This window comes from Poecilia latipinna, unplaced genomic scaffold (assembly GCF_001443285.1).
Source record: "Poecilia latipinna isolate Pla-1442-1.1 unplaced genomic scaffold, P_latipinna-1.0 Scaffold1775, whole genome shotgun sequence".
In the NCBI taxonomy this organism is placed as follows: domain Eukaryota; kingdom Metazoa; phylum Chordata; class Actinopteri; order Cyprinodontiformes; family Poeciliidae; genus Poecilia; species Poecilia latipinna.
The window spans coordinates 20794-40546 of NW_015114391.1; the positions used below are offsets into that span (position 1 = coordinate 20794).

At 38.4% G+C, this 19753-nt stretch overlaps 2 protein-coding genes across 2 annotated transcripts in view; both read right to left on the reverse strand.

Moving 5' to 3' along the window:
* shisa4 (shisa family member 4) overlaps positions 1-4432 on the reverse strand; it is a 9806-nt gene extending 5374 nt beyond the window's left edge. The window contains exons 1-3 of the mRNA XM_015061069.1: positions 4125-4432; positions 1704-1881; positions 147-283 (exon numbers count right to left, since the gene is read on the reverse strand). Of these exons, the coding sequence (XP_014916555.1) occupies positions 147-283; positions 1704-1881; positions 4125-4209 (400 nt within the window). The 5' untranslated portion in view covers positions 4210-4432. The remainder of the gene's footprint in view (positions 1-146; positions 284-1703; positions 1882-4124) is intronic.
* Positions 4433-5050: 618 nt separating this feature from the next.
* ipo9 (importin 9) lies at positions 5051-19318 on the reverse strand. The gene is made up of 24 exons (XM_015061065.1): positions 19034-19318; positions 14694-14755; positions 14460-14546; positions 14130-14331; positions 13713-13801; positions 13462-13548; positions 12623-12742; positions 12418-12518; positions 12190-12248; positions 11935-12086; positions 11754-11852; positions 10791-10897; positions 10518-10657; positions 10067-10229; positions 9612-9838; positions 9315-9463; positions 9072-9200; positions 8223-8498; positions 7621-7787; positions 7385-7518; positions 7118-7237; positions 6901-7011; positions 6753-6829; positions 5051-5826 (listed from the first exon to the last, which is right to left on the reverse strand). The coding sequence occupies exons 1-24, from the start codon at positions 19191-19193 to the stop codon at positions 5716-5718; spliced, it is 3129 nt and encodes a 1042-aa protein (XP_014916551.1). The 5' UTR covers positions 19194-19318; the 3' UTR covers positions 5051-5715.
* Positions 19319-19753: the final 435 nt, after the last annotated feature.

The following is a 19753-nucleotide window of genomic DNA, read 5'->3' on the forward strand; positions in this document are numbered from 1 at the left end:
CGGGGGGGGGGGGCGGTGGGGGGTGTTGGGGTGGGGGGGAAAAAAAAAAAAAAAAAAAAAAAAAAAAACAAAACAAAAAAAGAAAAAAAAAATCCCAGTTATTAAATAAAATTTCCTCACATGGAGGCAAATATTGAAGGTCTTACCATCATATGGTGTCCTGCCTCTCTGCTGCCTCCTCTGGTAGAGGTAACAACAGGAGCACATGAAGCAGCAAACCATGGTGGCAATGATGGCCACGAACAGCAGGATGGACGACGCGATGCCGATTAAAGTGCTGGGACTGAGGAGAAAGGAGGAAAAACAGCAGGGAGCTTAAGTTTCAAAGTGCTCCACTTCTCACTTTGATCACCCAGTCCTCATGATGTTCCTGATCTGCTGCCTGTCTGAGGAGATTAAAGGAGAGATGACAGGCGCCTTCATTCACACACACACACAACCGTCACCTACAACTGCCCCCCCGACTTCACGGATCAGTAAACGACGTAAACCGCCCCGCATTTCATCTCAGCCTCTGACGCTCACTGATCTGATCCCCAGCTGGATGAAAACTGCAGGTTGTGATGGAACGCTTCCAGAAGTGAGCAGGAAAGCTGCTGTGCTGCAGCCGCTCAGGTACACAGCGGATCAATCCGGCGTTACCACAATCCCTCACATGAACGTACAAAAAGGTCTGTCACAATAGTACATTTTACTGTAAGATAAATTGTCCCAGAAGTTATTGCGATAAATGATAATGTCGTTTTGAGATCACTTACAAGTAATGCACTGATAGAGGCGTTATAATGCAAGTTCGCCCTTTCAACGACCAACAAACTGTAAGTTTGTACAGTAACACTACATTGTTTTAAAACAACTTATTACAATGTTAAGTACTGGGACTGGAAGACAGCTTAAATATCCAAAATAAAACACAACAAACAAAAACAATTCAAAATTATTGTTCATAAAATGGATTATGAAGTCTGTAAAAAATTTGCCCATCAAAAGATATTAACCATATTATTTAATTTCCAAATTCTTTGCTTTGGGGGCCAAAATAGTCACCTTGAAAGCACTTTTGGGCTACTACAATGATAAAAACGATATGTATCAAAAATAAAATTTCTTGAAACCGTTTTTTATTTTTATCTCCTCAAAAACAAACTAAACGTATTTTACTGATTTGGGTTCTGATTTCATAACCCAAACCTGCATCTGAGTAAAAGTTGCTTGATGTTTGTGGCTCGATTTACTGCAAAATTAATATGAATGCATGAGTCTTGTTGTTTGAGTCGTTTTCCGCCTAAATTTGTCTCTTTCAGCACAATTTTACTTGTAAAATGTTTCAAGTAAATCAGCAGGCCGCACTTTGTACACCAGTGAACTGAAGAAAAGATACTGCAGCTGTTTAATGTCATTTGTCTAAATACAAATAGGGCTTCAGAGTTAATGGACTAATTTTTTATTAGTATCGCAACTGGCATTGCTTTGCAGATGCTGTTTATTTTCTGCAAACACAAGAAAAAAAATGGTACATCTTTCAGGGAAGGTCATTTTTGTTAAAACATCAAAACAAAATAAATACCTGCTTCCTTACAGGGAATTACAAAAGTAAAAAAAAAAAAAAAAAGTTCCTGCAAACAACAACAAATAGACCATGGTGTTGACTAAATTATTAATACGTAATTAAATTACAACCCTGCTGCAGCAGGCATCCCCACCTGAACTGGAACAGCATGCAGCGCTTCTGTTCCCTCTCCGTGATTATCTTGAAGGGATCCATGCAGCAGTAGCGCCGGTGGCAGTTGCCACAGCAGGATGAGATGGCAGGACAGTCGAAGCCGTTGTGCCAGGTGCCATTTTTATCCACGTACCACAGACAGTCCTCGTTCCCGCTGACTGCCAAACGACAGCAAACAGCGAGGCATGAGGCGAAATGACACAACATGCGGTTTGTTCCAATCACAGCGGGGGATCTCCAATGTGCATTTTACAGAATTCATTTTTTATTCTGCCTCCAAAACCAAAAGAAATAAATGTTTTAAACAACAGTCTCTCTTGCTTTTATTAGCAGGAGCTGCAGTGCATTATTCAACACTTTCCCTTTGGCGGGGTCTGAAATCTGACTCAGGCTTAAGTAACTTAAGTTATCTAGAATGCAGCAAACGAAACTGTTTAAAAAATACATTTCAAAATTGTTCTCCCCTAGAAAGTAGCTGGATTAGGTTTGGTCAGACAAGATAGCAAAGCAATATCATTTAAAGACCAGAAAGGATATTATTGTAGTACAAAAATATGTCTTTTGCATTCCTTGTTCATGCGAGTGATTTTATACTTCTATCAAGTTATGAATAAATAAATAAATAAATAAAGACTGAGATTTTGGCATTTTCCATGGAAAAAAATATCTAAGTATTGAGTATAAATGAATGTATGATTAAATAAAAAACTTTATGTGGCAGTCACAATTAATTTATCATCCATTAATTATCAAATTACACATAAAGTTACATGACTCAACACATTACTTTATTAATAGGGAATGAAAACTGATCCTGTAGACCTTTTAAAGACATCAACCAGACATCTCTTAAACAAAATTTAAGGCACAATTCAATCCCAGCATGTCGCAGCAGTCGTAGATCCTCAGTGCTTTATATAGTTACTTTCATGTTACTCAAGTAACGCTGGGAGAAAACGGGAATGTAACGTAAAGCGTCTAAAATCTTAAAATAATGTCATATTCTAGAAATTAAACCAGGAGTTATTGTTTTTCCATGCAGTTCCAACACCTGTAAGGTCAGAGGTTGAGACACTCATTAACTTGTTTCTTCAACCTGGTGAGACTAAATTTGGACGTTGACCTTTAACTGCTCGCCTCAACAACAACAAAAAATGATCCCCTTTGACACACAATTTTAATAAACTAAAATACTGTGGCTGAACTGCATCATGTAGCCTATACAAGGATATTGTAAGTCTGTTTCATACATTATAGGCATGAAACTTAATTAAGGCATTAAAATCTGCTGCAAGTACTACCAATACAAAGGGAGAAATATTCTGTTTTGAGGTTGTTTACAAGAGGTGCAGCTGAAAGCTGTAGTTGGAGGCTATAGAAATGCACCAATCAGGCCTTTTAAACAGCCAATAATTAATGAGCTTTGATTTGAACTTTTAATTTGCTTTCTAAAACTACAAAATGCAAACACATCTATAAAAACTTTATTAATTCATTACAAGGGAAAAAGCACATATGGTTATTTGACATCGTCGTAGCTTTGAATCCCTCCAAAAAATACTCCCCAGTGTTATCCTCAATATAATATAATGTAGTTAAACTTAATGGCAATAGGTAAAATATTCCCTACAAATGGTCACACAACCAGTTGTATCAAGTCATTTTCCTGGAAACAATGTGTACACCACCTGAGCAAGCATGAGGGGACAGTAGAAAGAAATGACTGTCTTTTAACAAAACAAGATCAGTAGGCTATCTAAAATAACTACCAAATAAAAAAAATGAATCAAAAACAAGTTAGTTGGAAGAATTCCACAATAAAAAGTGGAAGTTTTCTTTTTTGATGCATTTCATAAAACTAAAAGCAAGAAAACAAAAACAGATTTTTACAATCAAGAAGTGATTAAATATTTGGAGCCTCACTACTTAGGAAAGTTTTTTTTTTTTAAGTCAACTGATATGCATTTCTTACATTCTCCATATGTATATAAAAACAAATTATTTCCAAGAAAATCACTCCAACATGTGAGCATTTTAGCTTTGCATTTTTCTCCCCAAATTAATTCCCACTAACTAAGGTGTTACTATAATTTCAAAATAACATAACGTGAAAACGAGCAGCTAAATATAATTGGCATTTTCAACGGTATTATTGTGCAGTTATACAAGATTATCTCACTAGAAAAGACAATCTGATGTCATACTGAAACTTTTCATTATGATGACCGTCACAAACATTAAAAATATGTACAATTAATTCATTGTAGGATAGGCGTTATAAAATAAATCCTGTAAAGACTGGATGAGTCCGTGTTAGTTGTTAGCAGGTAAGCTAGATAACGGCCAGGAGGAGTTACCATTAGCTAACGGTGCGGCCTATACACAAAGCTTATAATCTTACCCGGAGAAGTGCAGGAGACGAAGGCGAGCAGGGCCAAAGTCACCCAAATTGGGGACATTTTGCCCGTCGGAAAGACCATTTCCATCGTGAAATTGTGTGGAGCCGGGCGTCTTGGTAAGCAGCTACGGAGTTCTTCGGTAGAACCCCACAAAAACAGCCGCGGCTAGCGGTCGGTCTCAGGCATAATCCAAGATGGTTTGGGAGCTCAGCATGTGAGACGGGACGGAGTTGAACGCTGGTGATTTATCCATGTAAACGTCGCATCGCGATGGTGACGCTGTTCCCAGCAGAGCAGTCCGACGTCGGACGATGCCTTCGCGGTCTGCATGAAAAAAAAAGCGCTCAACAAATCACCCTTTATAAGGACATATAATGCGAATAAAACTATAATGTCTCAGAAAAACTTTATAACATATTTACAAATATAACTTTTGTGCAAAGACCGGACCACTCAGGGAATGTATTTAGTAAATAATGTTAAATGGTTACGTGTAGCTTACGACTTCGAGCTATCCTGAACGCATCTTCTCTATTTTCTCACCCCGTCCTCACGGATGATTTAGCAGTCTAATTTGTACCTTCACAACACCCTCTTTCTTGTGAAGCCAAACTGTCAAAAAATATGAGATGAAGACAAATTACCGTAAGAATTCAATGAAAAACATGGTGCTAGATGGCACCTTTTTGATTGTGTAACTATTGATCAAAAGGGGTTGAAGGGGTTGTATCATAGATAGATATTGCTGTTTCATGGCAATGCAACATTGACACAGCAAGTTCATTTTTTAATGATCATTTGAAATGTTCCAAAAAATGTTAAAACAGCTACAAACAGCATGAAATGTAATTGTATTCAGTCATTTGCATACTTTTCCAGATAGAAGTTTACAATTTTCAGGGTCTAACACATAAAAAAAACTTGTAAATCTCCTGCTAGGAACTTTTATTTAGAAATATTTTTATTCTAAACTTCAATAGATACAATGAAATGACAAGGCATTAATTCAAAATGGCAACAGTGTGAATTCCCCAATTCCCACCAAACCCCGAGATATGACAGCTGGTCTAAGAGCTTTGCATTTCCTGTCAAACAGTCACTGTTTTTCTGGAATATAAGGCCACCAGACTCCCTCACTAAAGTGATAGATTTCCTTCAGCCAGTGTATAGTCGTTCGGAAAAATTTACCATGTTGCATTTCCACTGCAGATAGAAACACAAATATGATAGGCTAAATTACAAACAGTCGGCCCAGATGTTGAGATTCATTAGTCCTTCTCAGCAAAGATCTGTCCCTTTTCTTGTCCAGACTGAAGGTCTTCAAGAGTATGTTTGACCTTTTCGGATGAGACTTGTCCAGCCTCTTAGCGTCGGCAAGGTCCTTCATCTCATCATTCACATGAAGTAAAAAAAGGAAGTCAAAGTTAAGTGCACAAGTTCTTTTCCAAGTTGTGCCCCTCCTGTCTCTATCGACCTTTGTCCTTCTGTCCTTTCATTTAGTCTTAAATTTATCACGAGTGACGTCACAGGGCGACAGAGGGACATTTCAGGGTGGTGTTGATGGAAGATGAGTTGGAGTATCAAACAGCACGACTACAGGCCTATAGACTGCAGGGTTTGTCTCTCAGCGTTGTTGAGGTGGTTTGAGAACATGCTGTAGCATGGCTGCTGAGCAAACTGTGTCAGAAAGTCTGTCAGGTAAGCCTGAGGAGAGAAAGAGTGGAGTATTAAGACAAATCTTTGCAAATGGTTAAAAATAACTATTAGTTCATATTTTAAAAAATAAATAAATAAAATATGCACAAGAAAAAAAAATCTGTTAAAAGAACAATTTTCAATTTGAAATTTTGTCTTGGCAGATTTAAATTTCCAGAATTTTCAGTCAATTTAAATGGACTGTTTCAAAGTGCAAATACTAAAGTTCACTATGACTCATTGGTAGATACTTTTTACTGTGGTCAAAATTAAATATTTTAATCAGAAAATTATCTCTGGATAGCTGGACGACAGGATAGACAAGTAGACAGAAACATACAAATTATAGCTGCACCGATCCACTTTTTTCACTCCTGATATCGATACAGATATCTGAGGTTTAGATATACTGATACAATATAGAAAAACAGCTGAAATGATGTACAACGTTCTTTTTTTAAATACAGACATAATGTACTGAATTACAAAATTGTTTGATGACTCTCCACTAGTACAGCACAATTAAATACATCAATAGCTTCACAAACTTAGTCAAACATGTAAAAACAACAACTTAATTTTTTTTTCAGTCAATGCAAATAGGAGTATAACAGTCAATGGAAAAGATAGTGATAAAAACAACAGGTGTACTATCTTGGTCAAATGTGTAAAAACAAACAGCAAAAAAACCTTTCAAACGATTCAGAAAGTGCAAAAAGGAATTCTAAAGATAATGTAAAATAAATAATAAAGAATGAATTCGTTCAGAACATAGCATAGAATTGGACTGAATAGATCCGTGTTCATTGATCAGGCACATTGTCAAAGAAACCCGATCTAGATTTTTAATTTTTTTTCAATATCAGAACCGATGCAAATACTAATACCGGATCGGTGCGTCTCTAATACAAATGAACTAAAAAGTGAGTATGTACCTGAAGATCGATCAGATAAATGGGGTCTTTCAATGCGTCTGGATCGTCCTCCTCATCATCCTCATAATAATCGTCATCTGTCAAAATAATACCAGTATTGAAAATGCCAATTCAGGTAAAACCAAGACACTCAACAAAAATACTTTACCATATTTGTTAGATGAAATGAGATCGGAGAGCAGTTGCCCTGCTAATCCTTCGTCCTCATCATCATCCTCTCCCTCCCCGTCCTCCTGGTCGTCCCACATGCCGCTGGGATCTGAGACAGAAACAGAAAACGGCCGTGCAGGTTTTATTGGGGAAAAACTCCAAACACCATTTTTATTTTCAGTAGAGGATTGACTATTTTCATCGCTACTCCTCACCGTGGCTCCAGTCAGCAGCGTTCGCCCTGCTGGCGTTCGCTTCCACCACCGTCGATAACTCGTTGATGATTAGTTTAAAGATTTTCACAAGTAAAGGAATGTTCGTCCAGCGTTCTGGGTCTATAAAAACCAATCATCAAAAACAAAAGTATAATAAAACAACATAAATTTAATTTACTATATTCCAAAAAAATAAATAAATAAAAAATATGTGCCACAAAAATGAGAATTTATTATCGCTCAAATTTCTCAATAGTTTAGATTTACTTTTGGCAGATTTGGAGCGAGTGCGAATGCCGTCTTCAAGATTGTAGATTTCTTCCCCCTTAACCATGATGTCCTGAAGTCGCTTGTCGTCAGCGTTTATGCCATGCTGCAGAAGTTTGCACAGCGCCACAGTGCTGCACGGATAAACGCACAAAGATGGAGACAGTTTGAGGGAGGCGAGGGAAGATAAGTACAACTAAAGCAAAAACATATGCAAGAAAATAAAGTCGTCTGACCTGACTTTACCCTCGTACTGTCCGTAGAAAAGATGCTGCCTGCTCATCCACTCCGTCATGACAAACTCCAAGGCAGGTTTTCCCGTCGGCCCTGGCAGACTGCACAGAAACTCCAGTAGAGGCTCCAGCTGGGAGTGGACCAGGTGGGCAAACACCATGATGAGAGACTGCAGGATGAGAAGGGAGACAGATCAGGAAACAAGGCAACTCCAAGAAAACACAGTGAATGTCTACCAATATAGATGCATCTCAGTTAATGAGAAAACCATCAAAAGTTGTTTGTTTTTTCTTTCAGTAATTCAATACAGGGAGTGAAAGATTTATTGCAAACAGAGGAATGTTTCTGTCCAATACATGGAAATACTTCACAGTAGGATAATTCTGATCCAAAAATATGCTTACTTTAACATTTTACATTTTGTCTGAGCAGCACTATTTTTGGTTTTACTTTCTGTCAGCCATAACAATCATGATAAAAAAAAAAAATGCTTGCAATATAATGCTCTGTGTGTAATCAACCTACATGAGTTTTGGTTTTTGAGCTGAACTGCTGGGATTCTGATTTACTGAGATTAGCCCGTCCTTCCATCTCTCCTGCCTACCTGCATGACGCTCAGAGCCTCGGCTTGCTGCATTTTGCTCAGGATGGCTCTGAGGATGTGATCCAGCTGGTCCCCGAGCTCCGTCCCAGCCCGAGAGATCAGAGTGGACACCAGCCGTCCCACAAAGACCGCCGTGGACTCAGAGGTCCGGGGGTCCAGCAGCTGGTTGACCACCTGCATGACGTACCACAGGCCGCTGTTGCCCTGCTCGTCCCTCCACTGGGCAATCTGCTCCAGGGCCACAGAGACGTACGCTCGCAGGCACTCGCCTCCGTTCTGGCGAGACGGAAAGAAACATGAGAAAATTCCCTCATTACTCATCGTTTCAACGTCTAATGCCAGAATTTAAAAAAAGTCAAAATTAAGACCTTTTAATGCCACTTTGAATGGAATCAAAGACCAGAAAAACTAAAAATATCGGGAATGGTTGGAGGATCCAGCTGTATTAAAATCCAAGCATAGCAAAAACTGATATTTTCTGGATTTGTTTGTGTTTTTGCCGGCAGCTTCGTGCTTTTCACACCACAGTTGGCTCTTTAACACCCACGGCGCCAAGTGTTTTGCACAAAATGCACGTAGCCTTGAATGGGCTGGCAGTATGAGTGAGAGGGGTGAAAACAAACGTCGTCCAGCCAACTGGTGATAAATTAGCATTTACCCGTAATAGAGCAAAAAAGCTCATCATCTACCTAGCAGGTCTGTTAGCAGCTAGTTACAGGTAGCCTCAAGTCTCAGAACGTAATGATGACAATCTGTAGGTGCGACTCAAAGTTTTGCTTGACAGAAAGGTTTTGCGGGAAAAAAAAAAAAAAAAACTACATATATGTGAAAATATGAAGCTTTTATTACCTGCATTATTGTGTGGTCATCAGTTCGTAAGGTGCACTGTGCTACCACAGGAAAGGCCTGACACACCAACAGCTCTGACAGAGGGGGCTTTGTGTTTCGGACCACTGTGGCCAGAATGTCTATCGACGTCTGCAGAGACAGAGAAATAAATGAGTGCAACTCCAAGGAATCGAAACATCGAAAGAACCAATGAATCAAACAACAACAGAAATGAACATAACATAAATGATACGTTGCACTTACAGCACAGAGTCCAGAGGGGATCTTATCCGGTGGCGCCTGCATGATGCTAATTAGTGTGGGTATGAGTCGCATCTGCATGGGGCCCTGACAGCCTTCGATCTGAGCCAGCTCCTTAAAGATGTCCTGAGCCAGGGCAGCCACCACAGGGTCTGACAGGGGAAGACGAGAAAAGGTCACTTCTAAAAGATTAAAGCCTTAAATAAAGATAAAAACTGAATGTTTTTATCTTTAAAAACATTAATAATAGGAAGAAGGTGTTCCAGGAAGTGATTCTGGTCAATGGAGCTGCAGAAGTACCGTTGTTATATTTGAGGAAAATGGCGATTGTGAGCGGGCAGATTTTGTTCTCGGCGCTGGTGGTGAAGGCCGGGTCCACGGTGCAAACGATGCAGAGCGTCTCCATGACGAGCGTGAGCACCTCTGAGCTGAATTGGGCAGCAAGCTGGACCAGTCCCTCCAGTATGCTGGGGAGGAAAGGCTGAAGGATGTGCGTGCTCTCCGACAGCTTCAACTGGTCACAGTAACTAAAAAAAAAAAAAAAGCAAAGTATGAATAAAAATGTACGTAGTTCACAGATTTCAATTTTTTTCCACTTCACAACCATGTGTTGGTCCAGCACATAAAAAGCCGTGTGAACTACATTAGAGATTATAATTCTGATATTCTGATATGAACACTTGTACAAGGTCCAGTAAGAGATGGTAGATGGACGTTATCATAAAAAGCTAAACCACAGCAAACGGTGAGCTCACCCCCAGATGGCCCGGACCGCCGAGATGCGGACGGATGGAGGTTGGCTGTCATGGAGACCGCTGACTGTGGCCTGGAGAAACTGCTGGATGAGTTCAGGAGACATGGCTGCAGTGAAGCGGCTGGCCGCCCACAGAGCGCGGCCCAGAAGGAACGGGGATGCAGCTGAGGAACAAGAAAACAAAAGACTGTAAAAACAAGACAAAAAAAAGAAAGAAAGAAACCAACTTTATGGAGCACATCAGTTGATCTAAGTTATTTCTTTTCTTTTTGACAGAGAAACAAGTTACTTTTTTAACATTAAACAAAAGGGTAAAAAAAAAAAAAAATCTGTTTCTAACGGAAAAACAGGAAAATGATCTAAAACAAGAAAATGTTTAATCCAATTTAATATTGAACAATGACAAAAATGTTGTGCCTCTTCTTGTGTTTGTACACATCTGACTCTCTCACCGGTGAGATTAAGATCGGCCAGGATGACGCCGGCCAGAAAACCGTGCATGTCAAACTGAACCCGACCGTTCTTCACGTTCTCTGTAATGATGGTCTTGACTGAACCGAGGGCCAACATGCAGGCCTCATGAATCTTCCACCTAGTTAGGAAAACAGGAAAAAAAAAAATAAGAAAAACGGAACATATGAACAAATTCCCTTACTCTACCTGAATGTAATGACTTGAACACATTTCATAACTAAAAGCCATTGGAGTCGCTGTTCTCCCCTCACCAGTGCTCACTGCCACCATTTTTAGCTTGTTCTGCCTCCTGGAGGTGTCTGGTTGCAGCTGCTGCCAGCGCTGCTGCACTTTCATTCTGGAACTCTGCAGCCACAGCCTGTAACAGGAAGTGAGACTTCAGCACCATCACACACACACACACACACACACAACTCAAAGTCCTCTCTTGTGGGGTAGCAACTACAATAATTTTATTAATTGATTGTTCTATCAATTCATTGGGTAAAGTAAATGGGCACATTTTGCAGATTTTTCATTTAACCACTTATATGCTAATATTAGAAATATCTTTCAAAAATAAATTTCAAAGGTATTTCTAATAATACTTTTGTTTTTAAAATAAGGAAAACATTTTATTGCTGAAATGTAACAACATTGTATTTCTTTGGTATACACGTTATCATGCGAAAAGCTCAACCCATTCTACTCGACTTAACTTCAATACAATGTAGGATTCATCTGTTGATTATTTTTTGGATTAACCAATTAATAATTGGATCACAAAAGGTGCTCAGGAGATTTTTTTTTATTATTTATTACAGAACCAGGTGAAGATAAAACTATGCTACTTGAGGAGTGTTGGATAAAACATATTTTCTGACAAAGAAAGTATTTTAAAATCTGAAATGAATGATGTATATATTTTTGTGCAGTTTTAGCTTAATTACAGCTCAGTCTATGTTGTTCTTTCAGCAAAACTGCCTTTTTAGAGTTTGTATACTACAGTTAATGATTAATTTATTCCTAAATTAATTGATGACTGTTTCAATAATCGATTAATCACAATTAATTGTTTCAGAATAGTCCTTTAACTCATGCATGAGAAACAGAAGTCAAGAAAAATGTAACAAACATCTATTTTTTGTCCATAATTTGAGTATAATATATATGGACAGGCTGAACTGCAGCTGACCTCTGCTGATCACAAGCCCTTTGTTTTATGCGAAGCTCACCAGCAGTAGGTCCTGAGCAGAGATCCGGACAGAGTAGGAGAAAGTGTCATCATCCTCATCCTCTACAAACTGCTGAGGGTTTGCCGTCCAAACTTTGACCTAATCATGGAAAGCGCCGTTCAGTCAAGACAAAATGATTTCTCACGGGATCTGGCAGAATTACACGTCGGCGGTTCCTCACCTGGTCCTCTGTGATCTGCATGTACAGGATGATGTAGTAGATGAGCTCTGGCAGAGCTTTCCGCACCGTGCTCTTGAACTTGTTGTTCTCCAGCAGCGTGTGGACAAACTCAAAGATGCTGAACACCAGATTCTCAAAGCCCAAAACCTCTCCTGGAAAAATGAGTACAGGACAAAAACGCTGATGTAGAATTACTGGTGAAGGGAGGATATGGGGAATGTAAAGAATAGATTGGAGGAGGTGGATTTTGCTAACCGTCTGAGTCAATGGGGTCGTCTACTTCCTCAGTGTAGTTGACTTCAGTTCTTACATAAGTGAATTAAAAACTAAGGACTAACAAACTGAAACAAAGTATTTATATTTCAGATGTTTTGATTTTAAAATTAAAAAAAAATAAAAAATAAAAATAAAAACAAAGCGCAGATTTATTAGCAGAAAAACTATAACCAATAATTAACATAGATCTGGAGATGTGAGGGATATAAAGCTGCACTTTCAGTCAGTGTATTCCAGACGATGGGTAATATCTGCTGCATAGACGAAACCATCGGTTTGGGGAAGTTCTTCACTAAAGCTGTTACTGCCTGTGAAAAAACCCCCAAAACAAAACAAAAAAAACATAAACATGTATTTTTTGTAGCCTTTACAAACATCTGTAACAGAGAGGTTTCGATTCTCAACCTCTCACCTTCAGGACTTCCATCTTGAGGCCGCTGTCAGACGTGGGTCCATCAGGCATCTGCAGAGCCTGCACAAACGCTTCTGTAAACTGCTGCACCACCGGGAAGATCAACGCTTTAGCAGCACCCTAAGCATAAATGCACAGAGTTATCATCATTCACAAATAAAAATGTATCTGGGAAAAAAAAAAAAAAAAGTAAGGCTGCAACAAATGATTATTAGAATAACTGATAATTCAGACAATCACATTACAAAATAACTGATGCAGTCTGAAGATTTTCCTTTTTATATAATATTGTAAATATTTAAAAAGATGCAAATAATCTAATAATTTATTTAGTAAATTAATTAATTTGTTAGAAAATAAGCATGTTACTGCCTAAAATGCAACAACATTCCTTAAGTTAATACTTGATCATTTGTAGCAAAGGATGCATCTGCAACTAAAAAAATACCTTTAACATAAATATGTAAAGAAAAAACTCAGGTCTTTTTGCTTGATGTAATGAAATGTAGGGCTAATTTGTTGATTTTTTTTTTATTAATCGATTAATAATTGGATTGCAAAAGATACTTAATAGGAGAGTTTTTTAAACAGAATAAAAAAGAAAGTTCTTCTTTTGTTTGTATCTGTATGTATCTTTTTTTTAAAGTTTTGGCTTAATTGCTGCCGTGACTTTCAGAAAAAACAAAAGCAAAGAAACTGGGTTGATTGAAATATTTGCCACAAGAACGTTTCAGAAATACTGAAACAGAAAAGTTCTAAAACGTGATGAATAATGGAAATCATATTTTGAAACGGATGTTTCATGAATCAGACAGGTGTTGATGTGAAACTGGCTTCACCTTTTCAAGCTCTTCAATAGCACAGATGAGGTTTGCACATGTGGTGAAGATCTCCACTGCTCTGGAACGGGTGCGGATGCTGTAAACCTGAGATTATTAGCAAACATGAGGGAGAAGTACCATACTGCACAGAGAAAAGCATAAGACCCTTTAAAAGTTAGAGATGCACAGAATACAGTTTAGCTGGCAGATGATCATTTTTTTTTAGCTTATTAGTTCCATAAATAAAACTGATAATACTGCTGCAGCACCTCAGCCATGGTAAAGATCTTGTACATCTCAGGTAGGATGACTGGAGCCACCAGAGGCATCTGAGTGTCTGTCACCTCGCGGGTGAACTCTGGAAAAGAGGGCATCCAAAATAAAATTCAAACTAAAGAAAAAATTATTAGTTACTAAATGCAACCTCAGTTTTGCAATTTCACTATTATAAATAATGTACACAAGCTTGACTAGCAACACCTAGGCTCTCCAAATACTTGGTATCATCATTAAAAAACATTTTGTATAGATTGAAGTCTGACAAAAGGGACAACCGTATAAAATAAGTGAATACACAAAGTAACATAATGTCCAAACACAATAAAAGAAGAGATTAACAAACCACTGAACGTTTAGACTAAACCAAGCTGTGACTGTCTAAAGAATTTATTTATTTTTTAAGATACCTGTGAGGACCCTCATGGCTCCATGAACTGCGTTCACATCTCCGCTGACCAGCATCTCCATCAGCAGGGTGAAGAGCTGTGGCCACGCCTCAGGCCAGTCCCAGTGGGCGATGGCCGATACGGCGTAGGCGACACTGGAGCGGACCTTGCTGATGGACTCCCGCAGGCCGCTGGGCAGCAGCTCCCTGATGGCGGCTTTAGCCTGATGGGACAAGATCACTCAGGAGTCAGATTTTACTGTAATACTTTGAGATATCTCTAAGAGCCATCGCCGTGGATGAGTGGGCTGAAACTAGTCTGAAGAAGTTGAATCCACCTGTGAACGTTTACCTGATCTGTGGTTTCAGGAGGTCTGAACTTCTCTGAATGGGCGCACCAGTGAGTCTCCACATACTGCTTCAGGATGACGGATGCCAACTGCAAACACAAACCCAATACTTGTTAACCTAGAAAAGTTCCCATAGGGGGAAACAGACAAACGGCGAGTCAGTATCAGCATGACAAACAGAATACAAGACCTGATTTTAATGCATGCACGTGGAAAGAAATCCAAGTTGTACTCACTTGACGGATGGCGAGCGCTCCCTGAGGGTCAACTGTAAGCTCTGCCAGGTGGACGCCAAACTCTGGAATATAAAAACATCAATTAGGCTGCTGGTAATATTGACTTCTTATAAAGATGCACAATGAGACCAAATTAGTTTCAAACCATGTCAAACAGGAAACGTAGTAAGCAGAAGGTCAAAAACACAATGATATTTAAGAAGTTTCCATTTGCACAAATGCAGAAAATGTAACTTATTGAACACTGCACTGACTCTATAACACCCCACTGCAGCAACAACAAAGATCTGCTTTGACACCAAGATTAATTATCATTTCAAAGTGTCAACTAAAACTGAAGCTTAAAGTGGCAGAAATAAATACGTTTTATAGAGATTTAAACATGGTGAGATTTGTTTTTATGAGAATGTGTACAAAAATTAAGGATGGGCATCATTTGCCACTACTTGGTTAAGCACTAAAATCAGTACCTAAAAGCAGGGATTTTCTCTCTGAGCCTTCCACAATGGCTCTTAATAACTTTTGTTAAAATAATAACTAACAAACTAATGTTTTTAACGACAGGTTAACACAAGTTTTTAGCTGTTTTTCTTGTAACATTTGCATTGAATGTCCACAGTGATACCACTAATATGTTTTACTTCTGTTTTTCCTGTCATTATGTTGGAATCTATGAGCTTTTAGGTTTCACATCTTTTTCCATCCAACAGAGAAAAACAAAAACATCCTCTTCATGCAAAATTTTATGTTTAGCTTTATTTTAAATAATAACAATGACACCAAATTTACTATTAGAATCGATATGAATCTAATAGTATGTTTGTTTTTTTTTCCCTTTCTTTTTCAAAACGTCAGATGACAACTGCAGCTTTAAATAGTCTTTTTTTTTTCTAGGCTAACCTGAGAGGAAAAACGGCTCGTCAGGTTGTAAAGATTGCGGAGCCGACTCGAAAGATTCCAACCTGGCATGGCAAGCACGCAGAACAGGAGAAAAGTTCACAGTTCAGGACGAGCATGAACCTCATCAGCTCCACCTCTAGCTGGCTTTCACCAAGTGACATCAGGCGCCAGAAGACAATGTTAGTGCTGACAGTCCTGCAGAGCTGCGGCCTCAGAGAGAGGGGCCTGCGGAAAGGGTCGGCGCTGCTGCAGCGCCCGCTCACTGCGCGCTCAATTAACTTTTCAGCAGCAGCACGATTACTGCTGGACAATAGAAGGTCAGACGGAGAGTGTTAGCTACTGACCATGACACACTTACTCTACAGATGATGACAAATCTATTGGCATCCCTGAAACAGATGGGTAAAATGCTTAAAAACAGACATCACTTTATAATCTCGCATTGAGAATAGTTTTAGTAACTAACAGCAGATTTTGTCCAAAAGAATGCGTTTTAACAAAAAAAAAAAATGACTGTGATACCTTACAATATATATTACTGTGCCACTGAGCTGTTTTGCACCAAACACTTGAGGTGGTTTTGATCTCATACAAATACACATGTCAAAACACCTCATGTACATTGCAACAGGCATGGCGGGAGCCCTGTTATGCTGTGGGATTGTTCCTCTTTCAGATGAAGGAAGATTATTTAAGTAGATGGATTCATGCACTCAAAATATTCTAAATAAAACCGGTAAACTGAAAAACAAGTTTTTGTAAAAAATAAACATTCATTATGAGAAAATTAAGGAATTATTTTTCCAACAGAAAATCTGGAACATAACTTCACCTCTCCTGTTACAATGACAAATGTAAAACACGTGATCTCACTGGTGAAGCATCTGAACTAGGACTCAGATGTTGCTTTTGCAGGAAACTGGGAGCTTCAATAACGGGATATTTGGGAAATTCCCTCCTTCCCCCACTGGAAATCTGTCTAAACTGAACTAAGCTTAGACACTGAACAGCTCAGTTCAGTGTCTAAATGGCTAATTTAGACACTGACTACCAACTGAACACGAGTTGCTTTGAGTGTGAAACATTTGTTTTATGGATTATTGAATTGCCTGAACACGTTAGTTAAGTCACCTTATAAGAAATACCAACTAAAACTTTGCTTATTTTAAGCGCTGACCAGTCTTTCAGTGACGTCATTTGATTTAATAATTCAGCCCGAGCTCCAGTGAACCGCAGCCACAGATTATACGTGTGACGACACAGAAGTTAGCCTCTGAATCGGAACTTCATCCGCTACACTTCAGTAATAAACGATTTCACATTCAACCAATCTGGACCACTTTTCAGGTCAAAATAATAAATTAAAAAAAAAAAAATTATTAGTGAGCAAACCTGAGCAAAACTCCTCCACAATGCCAGATAATTTCAACTACTTTGAGTATTTATGAAATCTTCAACACATCCGTAAAATCCCAAATATGCGATTTCAATTTATTTTTTGGCTTTTAAACTAACTTAGTAGTTAAAAAGCAGTTATTTGACAAGTCAGGCATAAATTGAATTATCCTGCAGAGATTACAGGTTACTTAAAACATAATTTGGTGTGAAGAACTGATTATTTTATGAGTTGTTTTTTTTTTTACTTTTGACATTTAAACCACCTTAGTTAAAGTGTAGCTTGGAAGCTAATCTAAATTGAATTATTCTGCATTGGCTGGAGATGATTTAAAATCATGTTAATCTTGCTTGAAAGTCACCAAGGTTAGAATGAGTAAATCTGATTTGAATAGAGTTATTCCTGATTAGATTATCTTTAAAAACAATTTACATATATTGGAATGTATTAGGGCTGTAGTGATACAGTAATCTTACGATACGATACATGATATTCTGTCCACGATACGATATATATTGCGATATTCATCAAACGATACAATTCAATACACTTTTGCGATTTTCTGAAAGATTTTAGAGGGACCGAGTGATTTTGGTGACATTTTGTGACTGCTATAGAGTTGGATTGAATTAATTTAACTGAAAACTGATTAAAAGCACCAACTACACAATACCTGGCTCTGGTTGGACATGGACACAGACTTAAAGTTGACAGCTGGACAAAAAGAATCAAAGAAGTGGTGAGAAAACATGTTTCTTTTTATTGAAACAGTACAAACTGTAGCTTACATGGATTTATAAAGTAAATAAAGTGCACCAAGCACCCTGCTCTGAATAGTTTGATACCTTTTTAACCTCGACACTAATCACTCTCCCAGTGAAGCAAGCAGTGAGTGAGCAAGATGACAGTTGGATGTTACGATACTTGCGGATGAATATTGATTTTTTTCTAGGAAAGAAAATATCGATATATATCGTGATATCGATATTATCCTACAGCCCTAGAATGTATATACAAATAATAAAATTATACTCATTTTATTTTTTAGCATTTAGTTCACCATTGATGTGGTCAAGCTTTAAAAGTGTTGTTGTTCAACAAGTCAACAATGAACTGAAAAATGTTATGTTAAATATGCAGATTATTTAGAAGATGTCTTGGATCTTCTGAAGCTTTAACACATAATGATGGTTTCAATATATTTTGTACGTTTCAACCACAGTAAATGGCTGAAATGTCTACTGTTATGTTATAATGTTTAATACATTATAAACCATAATAATTAGTTCCCCTCCCCCCCCCCATCATATTTGAAACCAAATGTTCTACACTGACCAAAGACTTTTGTCAACAGTTTGGGATTTGCGAAACCTTTACTCTACTTTTAGAACACAAAAAGGGAAATTAAATGCCTTTTTGATCTTAAGAAGGCTAATTTCCAAAATAAGAGTTAGATAATTAGATTTTGTGGGTTGAAAGCTGGAAAGTATGAAACCAGTCTCTTAAAATGTGGAATATGATTAATAAACGTTTCACAAAAACATAAGGTTTCGTTTTCAAGTAATTATAATCAGCTAAGTCCGTTTGGAAAAAGATTACAATTTCATACTATTTCAGATGTTTAAAACGAATAAATGCGGTTCAGATCCCTTAAAAGTGGTGAAATGACTCTTTATTGAAAGCTCCAAACTGGATACCAACTTCAGCCTCGCTCACATGTGCCGTTTCTAACTCAAGCTAGGATCGCGCTAATGATTACATTGCAACACCGCTAGCTGTGGGCTGTTTCAATCCGTTAGGCTAAAAACAACTGCGATCACAAGTCCTAGAAATAACAAGCATATTTACAAGCTCTTATACCATTTTAGTCCTTAATAACTTCTACTAACATGGCCTAACATTAGCTGCCTGGAAGAGTCCGTCCAGTACGGCTGTTAGCTTAGTTCACTTAAGGCATGAATAAACCAGCACCCAGGATAATGAAAGAAGCTAAAACGCTTAAATGTTAAACATTGGTGTGGTTTATAACCCGACCACCTCTCACCTTCTGTCACCTCCAGCACTTTGATCTGCTCCTCAGCGGCGGCGCGCACTTCTTGCACCGGAGACAGGATGGCCGTGAGCGTCTCAATCAGAGCCTCCTTCAATCCCTGCTGGACGGGTCCGACAGCCGGGACGGCCCGACCGTCACCCGCTGCACTCATGCCTGCTGTGTCTAGGCTCGCAGCTCGCTGTGGAGAGTTCAGCTACCCGTGTAGGAGCGGAGCCAGAGAGCCACGGCCACCGAGCGCGCCAATGCATGGAAAAGTAGAGGCGGGGCTATGCTGGAGGAAACATTATTCAGTCGTTCCGTTTTTTTGGTTGTGCTTTTGAGCTACAGCGCCCTCTAGCGGAGCGGTTGACAAAGTGCTTTAGAAAAGCAACACTTAGATTTTTAGTTAAAATATCTGGAGAGTCTAAGTCACACTCAAAATAGTAGTCCACATATAAACCTTTAGTAAAAACTTTAAAACGTGTACCTTTTTAATTGTGGTTTATATATAACTGTTTGTCTTTTGGCCAAGTCTCTCTTGAAAAAGAGATTTTATCTCAAGGAATTCCTAGTGAAATAACGGTTAAATAAAAATATATATAAACTGGTAGAGTGTATTTGTATTTGATATTTAAAGAAAAAAAACCCCGCAAACGTTGACTTTTTTCTACTTATTGAACTAAAATTGAAGTCTCAAAACAAATAAACTGCAAATTTTTCCAACTGATTTCA